The 18,685-nt window shown below is 43.8% G+C and overlaps 1 protein-coding gene across 2 annotated transcripts in view; it reads left to right on the forward strand.

The window, feature by feature from the left end:
- Positions 1-3,955, forward strand: part of UBTD1 (ubiquitin domain containing 1) — a 46,348-nt gene extending 42,393 nt beyond the window's left edge. For both annotated transcript variants that reach the window (XM_069978896.1, XM_069978897.1), the window contains exon 3: positions 1,956-3,955. In XM_069978896.1, coding sequence (XP_069834997.1) covers positions 1,956-2,341 — 386 coding nt within the window. In that variant the 3' untranslated portion in view covers positions 2,342-3,955. The remainder of the gene's footprint in view (positions 1-1,955) is intronic.
- The last annotated feature ends 14,730 nt before the right edge of the window (positions 3,956-18,685 follow it).

The following is an 18,685-nucleotide window of genomic DNA, read 5'->3' on the forward strand; positions in this document are numbered from 1 at the left end:
GGCCATCAGATACCAGAAAAGTTATACATGTTATATATCGTTTTAATCGTAACGACTTGAGGAACATGCATAACAAGTCAGTTTTACCCCAGGGCGAATGGCGTAAAAACACAATCCCCCCCAAATAAAAGAAATGCGTTTTTTTTTTTTTCCCAATTTCACCACACTTTGAATTTTTTTCTGGTTTCGCAGTGTACTATATGCAAAAATTCAGCCTGTCATTGCAAAGTACAATTAGTGATGCAAAAAATAAGGGCTCATGTGGGTTTCTAGGTGGAAAAATGCAAGTGCTATGGCCTTTTAAACACAAGGAGGAAAAAACGAAAACGCAAAAACGAAAAGTGGCCCCGTCCTTAAAGGGTTAATACTGTTGCTTTCGTTGCATGTATGTAAATAGGCCTCCTTATAACTTATCCCCCCCCCCCCCCCCGTAGCGCAATCATGAAATGGTTAAACTCAGATGTCTATAGGGGGCCCCATTGTGCCTGTAGGGGACACACAGGCCTCTTTGTCACAGAAGCTCAAATTCCACATCAAAACCTGTTTGTTCTGTTTTTGCCCAGTTTGCATAAAAACCCACTAGCAGACTTTCCTGATGTGAAAATAAGTAAGTGTGGGAATTTCCCAGTAAATTTGCCCTAAAACTCTTATGACTTATCGGCGTGTTTAGTCATGACGGACTCGTTCTTCATTCAGTGCAAACAGTAACCCTTCTCGTAGATCTCTTCTGATCACGTGACTCTTCTGAAGAAATCTGCTCCTGTTTCTGGCAAGAAATGTGTGCACAGAGCGAGACTCTATGTAGAAAATACACCGATCCCTGGGATTCCTCACATTGACATGTACCTCTTCATATTACTGCTAGAGATTTGGGAAATATAACTTAGTATTTGTTCCAGGAGCCGTTCACCTCTGATGAGAGTTTCTTCTATTTTTAAGGACAAGTTCACACTGAAATTAGGTGACGAGAACAAAAATAATTTTTTTTTAGACTCCACATGAGCGCAAAACCTGGCAAACCCTATTAAAGTCAATGGGGGTCTGTTGAGTAGTTTTGTTCTCTATTGGTGTAATGGGCCATCTGGCTCCATTTTTGTTAGTACCAAATGGTAACTGAGATGGTGGAGACTCTAAGAGGGCCTTCATGTGTTCTGTGTACAGACTGTATAAATGGATGATGTGCTATGGAATGGGGTACGGAATTCCCGGAACACTTTCGTCAGTATAGTAGCCTACTGGGAGGGGAGCAGACTTTAAAGCCTGCAGCCTAATGAGGCTAGGTTCACACTGCGTTTTCAGCATCCGTTTAACGGATCCATTTTTTGCAAAAAATGGATGCATTTGTGTGCATCCGTTTTGGACCTGTTTTTCCATTGACTTTCATTATAAAAAAAATGGATCAAGACGGATGCGTTTTTTTGACGCACAAAAAAGTACTGTTGACACTACTTTTTTGACCGTTAAAAGAAAAACGGATCCGTTAAACAGATGCTGAAAACGCAGTGTGAACCTAGCCTGAGCAGAACGTCAATAGGAACTAAGCGAGTTGCTTCGCTCCTACTGTAAATTCGCTCATCTCTAGTAAAAAATTGTAGTATTTCAGTGAAACGCACCACCCCCTGTCCTCAGGCTGTGTGTGGTATTACAATTCAGCTCCATTCACGTCAATAGAACACAGTAGCAAAACTGCATCCTAAGTGAGGACAGGGAGTGGTGGTGTTTCTGGATAACCCCTATAAGCACCGCTAAAGGTTGTAATCTTAAAATTTCATACTAAAACAAGAGCTGAGAGGCCCAAAAACTACAAAGTTTGTGAACTTATGATTTTTTTTTTTTTTTTTTAATTTCTGAATAAGTTTGACCCAAAACTTATCCTTTTAAAGTAGAAAAAGAAAACTGACCCAATGTCCTATACTTTACCTAATATCTAACTATAAACCTCCCGCTCTTCTCAGGTTCCCTTACGGAGTGCTATGATGAACTTGGAACACGGTACCAGCTCCCGGTATATTGCCTGGCTCCTCCCATTAACCTCATCACGGAAAGAAGCGATGAGGACGGCACGGATGCCCCCGACCCAGCCCCCAACAACAGACGGGAATTCCAGCTCAAGGTCCGGCTTTCTACTGGAAAGGACGTTAAACTCAATGCAAGCATGACGGACACTATTGGCCAATTGAAGAAGCAACTACATTCCGTGGAGGGTCTTGAACCTTGTTGGCAGCGATGGTTCTTCTCTGGAAAACTTCTCACGGACAGGATGAAACTGCAAGAGACTAAGATTCAAAAAGACTTTGTCATACAAGTTATTGTTAACCAACCAGCGGAGATCCAGAACTGAACCAATCCATTAAAACCCACAAAATCTGAATGTCTAATGAAATGCTGAGACTCTCGAAAGGCAATGAAAGGCTGGCTGCTAGGTCCTCCTCTCCTCTCTCGTCTTCCCTTTCTCCTCAAGACACAATGGGGAATAAGAGGGAGAGGGGACCCCCCCCCCCCAATACCAAAATGCTGCACTATTTCTGTTGTTTTGATTGTACACGAGATCCTCCCCCATGCAAGATAATGTTCTGAGCATGCTTGTAACCATTGACCTAATCTGTGGCACAGGGCAGTGGGGGTGGGGATTCTGGTGTGTCGTCCTTTGGATGGTCAGTACGTCAGCAATACTGCAACATAGAATATAGGTTAGGTTGTTGATTTTATTTTAATTTTTAAGAATCTCTCTCGCATTTTCACCACAAATCTAAAAGGAAAAAAATCACTAGTAAACCTAGTCCAAGAGTTGTTCTAGCCCGTGAAGGTGTTACGGTCATAGGTGGTCATCTAGCCATCCTAGACTCCTGAAAGGCTGTTCATTTAGTTTGGAAAAGATGGCTGATGGTTGTTTTGGTTGTCTCTTAACCGCTCCCCCGAACCTGTACACATAGCATGAAATTAGAAAGGGTACTTGTCATAAAAAAGGTGGTCATAGGTGGTCATCTAGCTATCCTAGACTCCTGAAAGGCAGTTCATTTCCTTGGAAAAGATGGCCGACAAACACTGCTATGGTTGTTTTGGTTGTCTCTCAACCGCCCCCTCCGAACCTGTACACATAGCAAGACATTATAAAGGGTACTTTTCATTAAAAAATAAATAAATAAATAAATAAAAAACACTTTGGATATGTCATAAAGAACACTCAGGCCCCGATCTATGAGAATGCGTCGGGAAAAGTGCACACTTGGCTCATTCTTTCCTGGCTCTGTGTCACATGACCAGGATGCACTAATTTAAGTCTATGGGGTTTCCTGGTCTTAGAGTGTTTCTCAAGCTGCTCTTTCTTGTGGTCAGTCAGGGTCTGAGTATTCAGACCCTGACCACAACAATGAGCAGCTAGATAAAAACTTACGGACATATCATTTTTTGGCAGGTACGCTGTTATTCCAAGATAGAAAATCATGGCTGCTTTCTTTAAAGAAAAAAAAATATAGATTGTCCTTCCTGCTGCAATACCAGACATAACCTGTGAACAGGTGTGGCGCTGCTTTTTGAAGACTATAGTCATGTTTATCTAATCCTGTAACATATCCCAACTGAACAGGACGGGTAGAGGTCTTCTTTTTACTGGTGTTTTTTTTTTTTTTAATTTTTTTTTGGGTGAAGTGCATGTCAAAAACTTTGGGCGTCTTTTTGGGCATACTTTTATAATTGTAATTTTTTATTTTATTTAAATGATGGGACAAACCAAGTTATCTTGCCATGTGGACCCTACCCTATTGATACCACTCCTAACACAATTGTGTAACATCAGTTTACAATAATGTTAGGGTCCGGTCCATATTTAACAGTTTTCTTATCCTTTTTTTTTTTTTTTTTCTTCTTTTACTATCATCCGGAGAATTTGCCCATAGACAACGAATGTTTCAATGAACATGTGGTGCCTAATAAATACCTGACTGTTTGTATTTAATGGAACTTGTTTTACTTGACACTTTCTCCCTTCAAAAAAATTACATCTCTATGAATGTACACAGTGACTTCACCAGCAGAATAGTAAGTGCAGCTCTGGAGTAAAATTGATGTGAGGTGCGACGACTGAGATGACACTCTAAACAACTTTAGTGTTAAACAACGCTCATCTTGTCCAGTGAAAATGTATTACTTTCCATTCAATTGGTCTCAAAGTTATATAGATTTGTAATTTACTTTTATTGAAAAATCTCAAGTCTTCCCATACTTATTAGCTGCTGTATGTCCTGCAGAAAGTGGTGTATTATTTACATTCAGAAACTGTGTTCTCTGCTGACATCTCTGGCCAAAACAGGAACTGTCCAGAGCAGGAGGTTCCTGACGAAGGGCTCATGCACACCAAGCAGAAATTCCTACAGTAGTCTTTTGCTCGAAGATTTCTGCTCCGAGCAGAATAGAAGTGGAATGCAAGCGGAATTTTAAGCAGAATTCAAGCCCCATTGACTTCTATAGGATTCCTCTAGCAGATTCTGCCAAAAGAAGTGACATGTTACTACTTTGGGCGGAAAGCAGATCTGCGGCAGAAAATTCTGCTTGGAACAACAGAGAGGAAATCCCATTGAACACAACAAGACATTGCTCTGTTCATTCTTTTACGGGAGGAATTTCAAGCAGAATTTAAGAGCGGATTCCTCTTCAATTCCTCGCCTTTTGCTCAGTGTGCATGAGCCCATAGACAGAAATGTCAGCAGAGAGCACTGTTTCTGAAAGTAAATAAATGAACACTTCCTGCAGGACATACAGTAGTTGATAAGTATGGGAAAACTTGAGATTTTAAAATAAAAGTAAATTACAAATCTATATAACTTATGACCAGTTGATTTGAAAGAATTTTTTTTCTTTTCGCTGGACAACCCCCTTTTAAATTTGCATTAAAAGAATACAATAGTGGGAGATGCAGCTGACCTATAATAAGGTCCTATCGCTCAGGTAGCCTTACAATGATATATGTATATAACTTTCTGACTCCAGCTGATTTGAAAGAAATTTTATTTGCTGAAGTTTAATATATCTTTTATAGTCCCTAATTTCTTATATAGGCATATTTGCCAAGATCTCTGCCTGCGTTCAATCACCGCCTTATGATGCGTTTACACAGGCAGATTTATCTGACAGATTTTTTAAGCCAAAGCCAGGAACAGACCATAAACAGGGAACGGGTCATAAAAGAAAGACTGAGCGTTCTCCTTTTTTCAAATCCATTCCTGGCTTTGGCTTACAAAATCTGTCAGATAAATCTGCCTGTGTAAACGCACCATTACATACATGGTTATAGGCTCCTAAGCTATGTCTTAGTACAGCTCTGTATAACACAGAAATAAGGCTGCATTCACACGTTAAGTGATTTTCCCGGTCCGTGATTGTGGTCCGGCAGCTACCTCCGTGATCCGCGCAAAACAGTCCGTTTTGTATCAGTGTCCGTTTTTTTCACTGATCTGTCTTACATCATTTTAAATGACATTGATTACATCACATCCGTGTTTTTCACGGATAAACACGGATGTCACATCTGTGAAAAACACTGATCTCATTGATTTCTATGGGGAATCCTTTCCGTGCATCCGTTCCGAGTAATGACATGTCCTATTTTTCAACGGAACGGATCACGGATCCGTGAAATCACGGAACATCTGAATAGCCCCATAGAAAGCAATGGGCTGTAAAATTGTCCGTGCGCACGGATCCGTGAGCACGGACAACTTCCCGGAACGTGTGAATGCAGCCTAAGGCTTTTGTGGAGTTAGGGCCCTGTTGCTCGGGGCGATTATTGTTCGCATAATCGTTAACGATAAACGATCCAAACGACCGCTATTACGAAAGTCCTGAAATCGTTCACCCATTTACATGGAAAGATAATTGTTACTTATGATCGTTCTTGCGGTCGTCTTGTCTTCGCTATTTGCGTTCGTCACTACCGCGAACGACCGAACGATGTCTTATTCAATCGGAACGATTTGCGAACGAGCAACGATAAAAATAGGTCCAGGTCTTATTGCTATTCAAATGAACGATTATTGTTTAGATTCGAACGCTTTAACGATAATCTGAACGATAATCGTTGGGTGGAATAGAGTCCTAACATGGGTCCGATTCAACTGTACCATTATATGCTTATTATCTCTTATATAACAGGCCCTGAGAGTTTGCACCATCTGATCCAGATTCTGCCAACGTATTAGAAGAAATAAATCCGTACCCATGACACCCGGTGGAGTCTGTACGGCAGTATACAATGGCGCGGAGGTATATGTAAACTTCTATGGGTATTATAAGCGCATACACCAGGTTTCCCTGCAGTGTTGTATAATATTACCCATTGGGATGGCTGGAACCACGTAAGAGGAGGAGTACCAGAGGACATACTCAGCTCTGCTATATGTATCATCTTCTCACAGCTGGAGGGTACTGGGTCTTACATTTCTTTTTTAGGGCTGTGAACTTGCTCACAAAATTGCGACAGAAGTTTTCCTTGGAAAATGATTTCCTCCTGAACACAAAAACAGGATACCGATCACACTGGGCCAAGTGGATTTCTGGAATGGGACCTGTGCCCTCTCTACGCCCAGGGAGGAGGTCCGGCTACTGTGACCCTCAAATTAGCAGTTATATCATGGTAATCTTTTACGTTTTCCCTGTCAGATATACAGCACTTATTGAAATCCAGGATTAAAAACAGCGCCTCCCCTCACAACAGGCTCTATATAGTATTGCAACTTTAGAAATCTTAGGACATGTGGAGATATATGGAGCACAGTGCTGTATGGGAGAAGAGCATGCAAAGTAGTTTACGATAAGAAAAACAGGCTTGCTCTCTGCTGCCACCTATGGGAGGTGACGTCTCTTTAATACTTGATAGATAAGAACCCCAAAAGGGTTGTCTACCTGGTTGGCTAATTCCCTAATCTTGTCATGCTTCAAGGCTCCAAGTAAAACATCTATAGGTGGCAGCTGATGAAGAGCTACTTAGTAACGCTTTGAGAAGTTTGCTGTTTTAGGCTCTGTTTACACACAATGTTTTGGACCCTTTTTTGAGACTTATAGGGGTTATCCTTTTCATACATAGCTGCAGTTATATAGAAAATAATTAAGAGCCTATGCTTGCCTCTCCACACTCCTGCGGAGTCCCACTGCAGTCACTGCCAAACTTGTCTTAGCAGTTACAGCCTGCTCAGCCAATCACTGGCCACTGTGCTATTCTGTTTCACAGTGATTGGCTGAGCGGGCTGTCACTGCAGAGGTTGGTTTGTCTCAGAAGTTGGCAGTGGCTACAGTGAGTGGCAGACCCAGAAACACTGGAGGAGTGCAGGGCCTTTCTTATTATTACATCCTATATATGAAAAGTTTTCTCCCACAGGATAACACCTTTTTATAGGGGTTATCCAGTGCCACAAAAACATGGCCACTTTTCCCCCTCTCTTGTCTCCAGATTGGGTGGGGTTTAAAACTCCGTTCCATTGAAGTAAATGGAGCTTCATTGCAAACCACACCTGAACTGGAGACAAGAGTGGGGCAAAAGTGGCCATGTTTTTGTGGCACTGGATAACCCCTTTAAAGCAGACCTAAAGGGAACCTGTCACGCGGTGTGCCAGGGCAGAGCCCGTCCTGCCGCGCAAAAGAATCAGCAATTGTAGATCTACAGGTAATCCACCGAGTATCCTACAGGGCAATTATTGGGGATTTTGACTTTTCCATTGAAGTCAATAGAGAAGATCCACAACAATTCTGCAATATACAGGGGCATGTTGTGGGTGTACAATTGATAATGTCTCATCCTCTTTGCTACTCCTGTAATATGCTGCCCACAGATCTGAAACCCATTGGAGAAACCTTAAGTTTGCAATTAATTTTATTGCAAGAAAATGACGCCACATAGTCTTCAGTCTTATCAGCACTGTTCTCACCTTGTGTCTGTACAAATGTTGCAAAACTACAATTCCCATCGTGCTTGGACAGTTGTTTTGCAACAGCTGGAGAGAGACAAGATGGAGAACACTGAAGTACAGAGTGGAATAGTAAGCGGCAGGCCGGGTATAATGGGAGTTGTAGTTTTGCAGCAGCTGGAGAGCCTTCAGTTGGAGAACACTGACCCAACTCTAACAATGAATGCGGCTTCACAGGAAGAAGCTAGCTAGTCTACATGGGGTTGACCACTAGGTGGCGTAGGCATTCCCAACTATTGTTACCATCCTCTCCCAAGAGCCTTTTTTTCCCAAACTTTTTTAGACCTCAATATAACAAGATATGCAATGTGCAGGGTTAGGAAGTCCTCCTTACAGCCTGGTTTCCTCTGCTATTGTCTTTTAAGTTATGATTTTGTGGCAAAGTGACATCATTATGCGGGTCAGGTGCAGCCTACATTTCATTCCCCATCTAACCCCTTTGTATTGCTCGGCCACAGTGTTTTCTGAGATCGTGGAGGGGGAATTGCAGGATTCCATTTAGAAACTAGAAGAACCGTGTATCCACAATGATTTATAGGGGAGATTTATCAAACATGGTGTAAAGTGAAACTGGCCCAGTTGCCCCTAGCAACCAATCAGATTCCACCTCACATTCCTCACAGACTCTTTGGAAAATGAAAGGTGGAATCTGATTGGTTGCTAGGGGCAACTGAGCCAGTTTCACTTTACACCATGTCTGATAAATCTCCCCCTATGTTTCTAAGTGGAGCAATATAATGCACCAAATAATATTACATAGCGCTGTACAGTTAGTGGGGTGTATAGGCTTATATATAGAAATCACAATCCCGGTCTGTGCCTTTTTGGAAGGAAATGTCACCTTTTTCTTATTTTGCAAGCACCAGCATTAGGCTGTGTTCACACTACGTATATTTCAGTCAGTATATTTCAGTCAGTATTGCAACCAAAACCAGGAGTGGATTAAAAATACAGAAAGGATCTGTTCACACAATGGTGAAACTGAGTGGATGGCCGCCATATAACAGTAAATAACGGCCATTATTTCAATATAACAGCCGTTGTTTTAAAATAACAGCAAATATTTGCCATTAAATGGCGGCCATCCACTCAATTTCAACATTGTGTGAACAAATCCTTTCTGTGTTTTTAATCCACTCCTGGTTTTGGTTGCAATACTGACTGAAATATACTGACTGAAATATACATATACTGACTGAAATATACGTAGTGTGAACGCAGCCTTAAAGTGCATTGAGCTTCTCCTGGGTTACGTAGGTGGAACCATAGAAGTGAGACGGAACGAGTGGTTGTTGCTTCTAATGGAAGTTTTCACATCTCACCGCAACCAGATCAATCAGTCAGAGCGGCGGATAGAGCAAGAGCAGAGACAGACTTGTCTTGAAAGGAGATGTAGGGTATTCATATATAGTACAGTACAGGACTACAAAGTTATATGCCAGACCACTGTTTTTAGAGCAGAGTGGTGGTTGACAAAGAACTGTCAACAATAGGAGGGAAATACCGGACATGTATTTGCAACGGTATTTAACCTGACAAGCCCTACAAGTTTAAATATATTAAAGTGACTCTGTACCCACAATCTGACCCCCCAAACCACTTCGGATAGCTGCTTTTACTCCAAGATCTGTCCTGGGGACCGTTCGGCAGGTGATGCAGTTATTGTCCTAAAAGCAGCTTTTAATCCTACAGCGCTGTGTCTAACGGCCGGGGCTTACATTAGTATATGCATTAGGCTGGCACACCCTCTCCGTCCTTCCTCCCCACCCTCCTCATTATTAGGAATGATCCAGGAACATTTACTGCTGTTTGAGCTTTGCACAGGTGTATTAACGATCCAGCCCATGTTCATTATACACACAGGTGGGGAATAGGAAGCAATCTGCCTGGAGCATTCCTAATGATGAGGAGGGACAGAGAGGGTGTGCCAGCCTAATGCATATACTAATGTAAGCCCCGGCCGTTAGACACAGCGCTGCAAGTTTAAAAGTTGTTTTTAAAACAATAACTGCATTACCTGCCGAATGGACCCCAGGACAGATCTTGGATTAAAAACAGCTATCTGACGTTACAAGTGGTTTGGGGGGGTCAGATTGTGGGTACAGAGTCACTTTAAAGGGGTTGTTCACCAAACATTTTTTCTTTCAAATCAACTGGTGCCAGAGATTTGTAATTTACTTCTAATAATAAAAGGCAAGTCTTCCAGTACTTATCAGCTGCTGTATGCCCTGGAGGAAGTCTTGTATTCTTTCTAGTAGTGTGACACAGTGCTCTCTGCTGCCACCTCTGTCCATGTCAGGAACTTTCCAGAACAAGAGAGGTTTTCTGTGTGGATTTGCTGCTGCTTTGGACAGTTCCTGACATGGACAGAGGTGGCAGCAGAGAGCACTGTGTCAGACTGGAAAGAAAACACCCATTTTTTTGCAGGACATACAGCAGCTGATAAGTACTGGAAGACTGGAGATTTTTAACTAGAAGTAAATTACAAATCTCTGGCACCAGTTGATTTGAAATACATATATTATATTTTATGTGAACAATCCCTTTAAGATAGGAATAACAATTTAACTTAGTGTAAGGCTGTAATCCCACAGTTCAGGTCATCAGGGGCATGGTCAGGCAAAACTTGCATCCATGTTCTCCTCCATATTACGGGTGTGTGAATGCAGTACAACAGTAATTCTTCGGAATTTCAACGCTTTATATGATTAGTGCCGATCCAAGTCTTTTACCAGGCTAAAAAAGAGTAAAATCGTGCCTCGAAAAGTTTTATAAAAAAAAAAAAATGTATTTGGTACCACAGCAAATCCACAAAAATGGCTGTTGATTTACAGTTTACAGAGGATAAAGGACAAGTAAAAGATTGCGGGGGTCAAACCTTCGTACCCCCGCCAATCTCCAGATTGGCCTCCGCCTCCTTTGTTATGAATACAGCCATGGATCGGCCTGTGACCTGCGGCTCTATTCATTTTCCATGGAGCCGCTAGAGAGAGCCGAGTCCAGCACTTGGCTCTTTCTGGCGGCTCCACAGGAATGAATAGAGGCTGTATTCATAACGAAGGAGCCTGAAACAGTCTGGAGATTGGTGGGGGGTACTGAGGTTGGATCCCCCAGGCATCTCTTACTTGTCCTCTATCGTGCGGATAGGGGTCAAGTTAGTTTAAGGTGGACAACCTTTTTAAGGCCCAAACAGGCCGGTCGTTAAGGGGTTAATCCTACATGGCTGTTAAGATCTGGAAATTAATGCAACAAGCAAGAGAGGCAAAAACCAGCATCAGATATCTGATGAAAAGTTCACCCGCCATGTTGGATTTTAAGGTGCATTCATTATGCTGTAAAAATTTTAAACCCCATCAAGAGAAGCCAGGATCAGGCCACAGAGCGAGGCATTGATTTAATGGCGATCTATAGTTTTAGCTTATGGTGGTGATGTTGTGAGCGACGATTTCAAGAGAACAAACGTTAAAAAAAAAAAATCCTTGTTATGCCTTACGTATGACCAGCTTAACTGCAGAAGACAATCTATACTATGAAAAATGGCGGCCATCTTTCTCTGTTCAATATCCAGAAGAGAGGGCGTAGGTCGTGTAGATACTTTTATTGGTAGTAAAAATCCAACACATGTTTCAAGGCAGCAGCCTCTTCATCATAAGACACCTTTATTTTTTGTCAGAAGATCGTTCATGTATATTGGCCGTCTCTTTTTGGAGCGCCATCCCTCTTAATCTGTCAGTTCACGTAGCTGTAGGTCACGTTTCACACTGTTTACACTCTTAGATAGCTTTTGAGTCAAGGAGACACATGGTACCTGTCATATATTGGTCTGTGTTTCAGGATGTAAACAAAAAATGGTGGCCAAGTGTCAAAGAGGCTCTTAAAGTGTCAAAGTCTGTAACGCCTCCTCGCTCTCTCCCATCCCAATCTATGCATGATTGACAGCTGGAAGCTGAGCCCTGTTTCTATATCTCAGACCTGTGCACAATTTCTATCCACAGAGCTGGAATAGGATTTGGAAACAGGGCTTGGCTTCTATCAATCAATCAAGCAAGGACAGGGAAATCCCATGGAGAATGAGAATAGGGGAGGATTCTTAATCTTAGGATTAAGGAATAACAAAAACATGGCTGCTTTTCCCCCCTAAAAACATTGCCATACCTGATTATAAATTGTGTCTGATATAAAAGCTCCGTCCCATTACAAATAACTGGGGATGTGCTGCAATACCAGACACAAGCTGCCATGTTTTTGTAGTCGCGAACGGCCTCTTTAAAACTTACTATGCTGTGAGAAGAATAAAATCTACCTGGCTATACTCTCCATGAATTTCATGCCCTCTGATCTTGGCATTGATGGCACTTTTCTTATGGTGTTAGAAGTTGAGGTGGCACATCATCATCACTAGTTCCTCTACCATCTCAGAGGACTGGTGGGTTATAATGCCAACCAGATCAGCTTTGGGTCCTCCAATGTTGTCATTGCCTTTGTCCCTGTACTCTCTGGTAGGTCCACTCATACTCTGGTTGGTGTTCGGCCTATAGAGAAAGCGGTAATGAAATTTTATGTGTTTTGCTTGATGAGTTTGGACCTTAAGAGGTTGAAAACAATAGCTATGGTAAACTATATCTGTATTTTATGTGGCTCTCTTGACTGACACTGGATCTGGGTGGTTGGACTGGACGGGTAGTATTAATTGTACGTCTCAATGGATTATGGTTGCTTAGTTGTCGCTTATATAAGCAGTTTTCGCTTTTGCAGGTCACGAAGGTTCATGTTCAACATGGCGCACGGTCTACTAGCTTACTGTCTTTTTAAGAGGAATTCCAAACTTCAAAGACCGCAAACTAATATTTATTACCACCTCTATGGGCTGTTGTATCGGCTTACTGGACATACCAGGGACAATCCACCTGCTGTGGGCATCAACCAGTCATGCGGGTAGCACCGGGAGCTATCACCACATTCTTTAGCAATGAAGGACCCACTATGGGTAGGGCGGGTAGCACTATACAGAATGATTACAGACAGTAGGGTTCTTTTGCTTAGACAAGTAGACAACCTACTCTATAAGATATCCAAGATCTTTTTGTAAACTTTTTGCCCTTAAAATCAAAAGTTTTGTTTTTTTTACAGTAGGACCATGAAATTTGATGGACGTTGTGATGTTGATTCTTCAGGTTCTTCTAAAGATGTTGTCTCGTGACAAAACCTTTAACAAAAGAGATGCTATGCAAAGCACAAGAGCAAGAATCTTTGGCTCTCCTCTTACTTGACCTTAACCATGTAGTCTACAAAGTGACCGCCGGTGGGAACCTAAATAGAAAGCGAATGGCCCCACATAGAATGAAGTCTATGTACACAGTCCCCATACTCTGACACATCCATGTAAGTTCTAACAGCTGCCGGGACACCCCCCACCCTTGGCGTGTAGACACTGTAAGTTTCATTGATAGGAACAGGTCCTTGACTTATTTGACCAAAAGCCTGAGCCTTCTCTGCTGGGTTCCCAGGACGGCAGAAACTGATAGCTGATCTTCGATGGCAGATGAGCCAGAGATCGGATGACAGCTTGGGTGGGCTTACTCCTCTCGGGTTCCATCATTATATATTTCTTCTTTCATTTCTGCTTACTCGTGATCATTGGGGTCTGGAGGCTTCAAATGCCCAAAAGGTTTATGAGTAAACCTGTTTTACAATTGTCTATGACTATGTATGTAAAGGGATAGAAGGTCCGATCCTTATAGAGGAGGTACATTAAACCTAATGTGCCAAACAGCTGCTTATATCATCCATATATATATATATATATATATATAAATCTAAATATATAAAGACGGGATCATTATAGACAACCCACCGGAGAAACCCCTTCCAATGAAGAACTCTAGATACGTGTACTCTTCACGGCCCGGAAAAACTTGGACATACGATAGACTTCAGAAATTGTGTCCGAGAATGACTTCTTGAGTAACCATGGTTTAATCTTTACCCCTACAGGTCGATTACTTCTGCCGTCTCATTGCCAACACATTTAATAATTTCTATGAAGAAAGGAGAAGAAAGATTTCTTTCCTCGATAAGCTTCTTAAAGGGAATGTGTTGTCAAAATTACCTATTGGTTAAATTAAAGGGGTACTCCAGCGATTTTTTTTTTCTTCCAAATCAACTGGTGTCAGAAAGTTTTATTGATTTAAAATTACTTCTATTAAAAAAAAAAAATCTTCAGTCTTCCAGTACTTATCAGCTGCTGAATGTCCTAAGGAAGTAGATTCTTTCCAGTCTCTGCTGCCACCTCTGTCCATGTCAGTAACTGTCCAGAGCAGTAACAAATCTTCATAGAAAACCTCTCCTGCTCTGGACAGTTCCTGACATGGACAGAGGTGGCAGCGAAGAGCACTGTGTCACATTGGAAAAAAACTCACCACATCCTGCAGGACATACAGTAGCTGATAAGTACTGGAAGGCTTGACATTTTTAAATAAAAGTAAAATACAAACTATATAACTGGAGTGCCTCTTTAAATTGGTATGTTAAACAATATTTCTACGAATTGTTGATGTTTTTTTCATATTTTCTATTTTACCATATAATTATTAAATTAAGGCTGAAATCTTTAAGATTTCCACAGTCTCGTGTCCCCTCCAGTCTATTTTGTCTATCTTCGTACGAACCCGAACCCTTGGTAATGATTCCAGCTGTCTGCCCGCTCCGGGCAGCGGGCGGATCCAGCGGGAGGACCGCCTGGAAAACTGGGATACAGCCATAGCCATAGGCTGTATCCCAGTTTTCCAGGCGTTACTCCCGCTGTATCCGCCCGCTCCACGGAGCGGCCAGACAGCGGGAATCTCCTGCCGAGCGTTCGGGTTCATACGAACCCTAACCTCGGCAGGTTCGGACCATCCCTACTTGGAGGGCCATTGATTTCCTATCCCTGCACTAGACAAGGTCCACTACTAGACACTCTAGAAATTTCTTTCCTTCATGTCTTTTGCTAGAGAATCATCCGCCGGCCTAGCAGAAAGGATAATACATATCGCTGTCTCCATAGAAGAACATCAGTATTTCCCCAGTAAAGTGCACACAAAGCTATTATAGTAAGAGACCTGATGCTGGGTCCCCTTTAAGAATACATATTGGATACAAGAACAATACAGGACAAGAGATCCCATAATGGAGACACGGTGATACGGTAAACATGCTGCGGCTTGTATTTTATTTTTGAAAGTGAAACATGAGGTGAAAAACAGAGGCGGCAAATTACAGAGGAGGATTTACAACCTGATCCGAAAATAACACAAACCCCCCGAGCAGGATAAGGATGTCTGCAGATTCTGCCTTCCTCTTCCTTCTCCTGATTGTGTCATTTAAAGGGATTGTCCAGTTTCTTAAGTAATATGAACACTAAAAGTTAGTTCTGTATTGACTAGACACTGTCTCCTGCCCTGCACACTATAACACCACCACTAGACACACCTGCCCTGTACACTGTAACACCACCACCACTAGACACACCTGCCCTGTACACTGTAACACCACCACCACTAGACACACCTGCCCTGTACACTGTAACACCACCACCACTAGACACACCTGCCCTGTACACTGTAACACCACCACCACTAGACACACCTGCCCTGTACACTGTAACACCACCACCACTAGACACACCTGCCCTGTACACTGTAACACCACCACCACTAGACACACCTGCCCTGTACACTAACACCACCACTAGACACACCTGCCCTGTACACTGTAACACCACCACCACTAGACACACCTGCCCTGTACACTGTAACACCACCACCACTAGACACTCCTGCCCTGTACACTGTAAAACCACCACCACTAGACACACCTGCCCTGTACACTGTAACACCACCACCACTAGACACACCTGCCCTGTACACTGTAACACCACCACCACTAGACACACCTGCCATGTACACTGTAACACCATCACCACTAGACACACCTGCCCTGTACACTGTAACACATCCACCACTAGACACACCTGCCCTGTACACTGTAACACATCCACCACTAGACACACCTGCCATGTACACTGTAACACCATCACCACTAGACACACCTGTCCTGTACACTGTAACACCACCACCACTAGACACACCTGCCCTGTACACTGTAACACCACCACCACTAGACACACCTGCCCTGTACACTGTAAAACCACCACTAGACACACCTGCCCTGTACACTGTAACACATCCACTACTAGACACACCTGCCCTGTACACTGTAACACCACCACCACTAGACACACCTGTCCTGTACACTGTAACACCACCACCACTAGACACAGCTGCCCTGTACACTGTAACACCACCACCACTAGACACACCTGCCCTGTACACTGTAACACCACCACCACTAGACACACCTGCCCTGTACACTGTAACACCACCACCACTAGACACACCTGCCCTGTACACTGTAACACCACCACCACTAGACACACCTGCCCTGTACACTGTAACACCACCACCACTAGACACACCTGCCCTGTACACTGTAACACCACCACCACTAGACACACCTGCCCTGTACACTGTAACACCACCACCACTAGACACACCTGCCCTGTACACTGTAACACCACCACCACTAGACACACCTGCCCTGTACACTGTAACACCACCACTAGACACACCTGCCCTGTACACTGTAACACCACCACCACTAGACACACCTGCCCTGTACACTGTAACACCACCACCACTAGACACACCTGCCCTGTACACTGTAACACCACCACCACTAGACACACCTGCCCTGTACACTGTAACACCACCACTAGACACACCTGCCCTGTACACTGTAACACCACCACCACTAGACACACCTGCCCTGTACACTGTAACACCACCACTAGACACACCTGCCCTGTACACTGTAACACCACCACCACTAGACACTCCTGCCCTGTACACTGTAAAACCACCACCACTAGACACACCTGCCCTGTACACTGTAACACCACCACCACTAGACACACCTGCCCTGTACACTGTAACACCACCACCACTAGCTACACCTGCCCTATACACTGTAACACATCCACCACTAGACACACCTGCCCTGTACACTGTAACACCACCACCACTAGACACACCTGCCCTGTACACTGTAACACCATCACCACTAGACACACCTGTCCTGTACACTGTAACACCACCACCACTAGACACACCTGCCCTGTACACTGTAACACCACCACCACTAGACACACCTGCCCTGTACACTGTAAAACCACCACTAGACACACCTGCCCTGTACACTGTAACACATCCACTACTAGACACACCTGCCCTGTACACTGTAACACCACCACCACTAGACACACCTGCCCTGCACACTATAATACATCCACCACTGACACTCCTGCCCTGTACACTTTAACACCACCACTAGACACACCTGCCCTGTACACTCTAACACCACCACTAGACACACCTGCCCTGTACACTGTAACACCACCACCACTAGACACACCTGCCCTGTAAACTGTAACACCACCACTACTAGACACACCTGCCCTGTACACTGTAACAGCACCACCACTAGACACACTTGCCCTGTACACTGTAACACCACCCCACTAGACACACCTGCCCTGTACACTGTAACAACCACCACTAGACACACCTGCCCTGTACACTATAATACATCCACCACTAGACACACCTGCCATGTACACTGTAACACCACCACCACTAGACACTCCCACCCTGTACACTGTAACACCACCACTAGACACACCTGCCCTGTACACTGTAACACCACCACCACTAGACACTCCCACCCTGTACACTGTAACACCACCACTAGACACTCCTGCCCTGTACACTGTAACAACCACCACTAGACACACCTGTCCTGTACACTGTAACACCACCACTAGACACACCTGCCCTGTACACTGTAACACCACCACTAGACACACCTGCCCTGTACACTGTAACACCACCACTAGACACACCACCACTAAAGGCAACAATGGCTGATGCATAGTGCTCCCCTTGACGTCTCTAACATTGTTGTTGGGAACTGCAGGGCTATCTAAGCTCCAATTCCCAGTCCCCTGCTCTGATCTAGCACAGCCACACAGCACTATACTAGGCAGGGTCCCGTACCCCCTGTAGTGTATATTCTTATAAACAGTACCCTGGGAGAGGTATAGCACAGCTCTGCAGCCTCTTCACAACAAGCGGAGACATCCATCATCACTGACTACTGGAGCTGAGTGAGCGGTGATAGATTGCTGCACAATGATCATGTTGGGCAGCCCTCCCCCGGGTACTGTATATAAGAATATATACATGGGGAACGGGACTCTACTCTGTATAGCTGTGTGGGCAGGGGCGTAGCTAGGATTCATGGGGCCCCATAGCAAAAAAAACTTTACGGGGGCCCCCCTTCCCTAGGCAATATATATATCGGTGATGTGGCCAAAAAATAAAATCTCTTGTGGCGAGGGACAGAATCAAGATTGACAGGCAGAGCAGAAAGCCAATGGCTGCTTGTTCTGTCAGTCCTCTGTATTTAAAAAGGATGTACCATCAGGTACATCCTCTTTAATATGAGTCAGGGATAGAACGGCACCGTCACGGGGAAGTCGATGCCGCGGTCCGTTTTTTGAACCGTGACCTGGTTCCCGTGTACGCCGCCGTTCTACTAACGGGTCCCAGGCCGGAGCTGAAGCACAGGAGGCG

This window comes from Dendropsophus ebraccatus, chromosome 8, assembly GCF_027789765.1.
Source record: "Dendropsophus ebraccatus isolate aDenEbr1 chromosome 8, aDenEbr1.pat, whole genome shotgun sequence".
Taxonomy (NCBI): domain Eukaryota; kingdom Metazoa; phylum Chordata; class Amphibia; order Anura; family Hylidae; genus Dendropsophus; species Dendropsophus ebraccatus.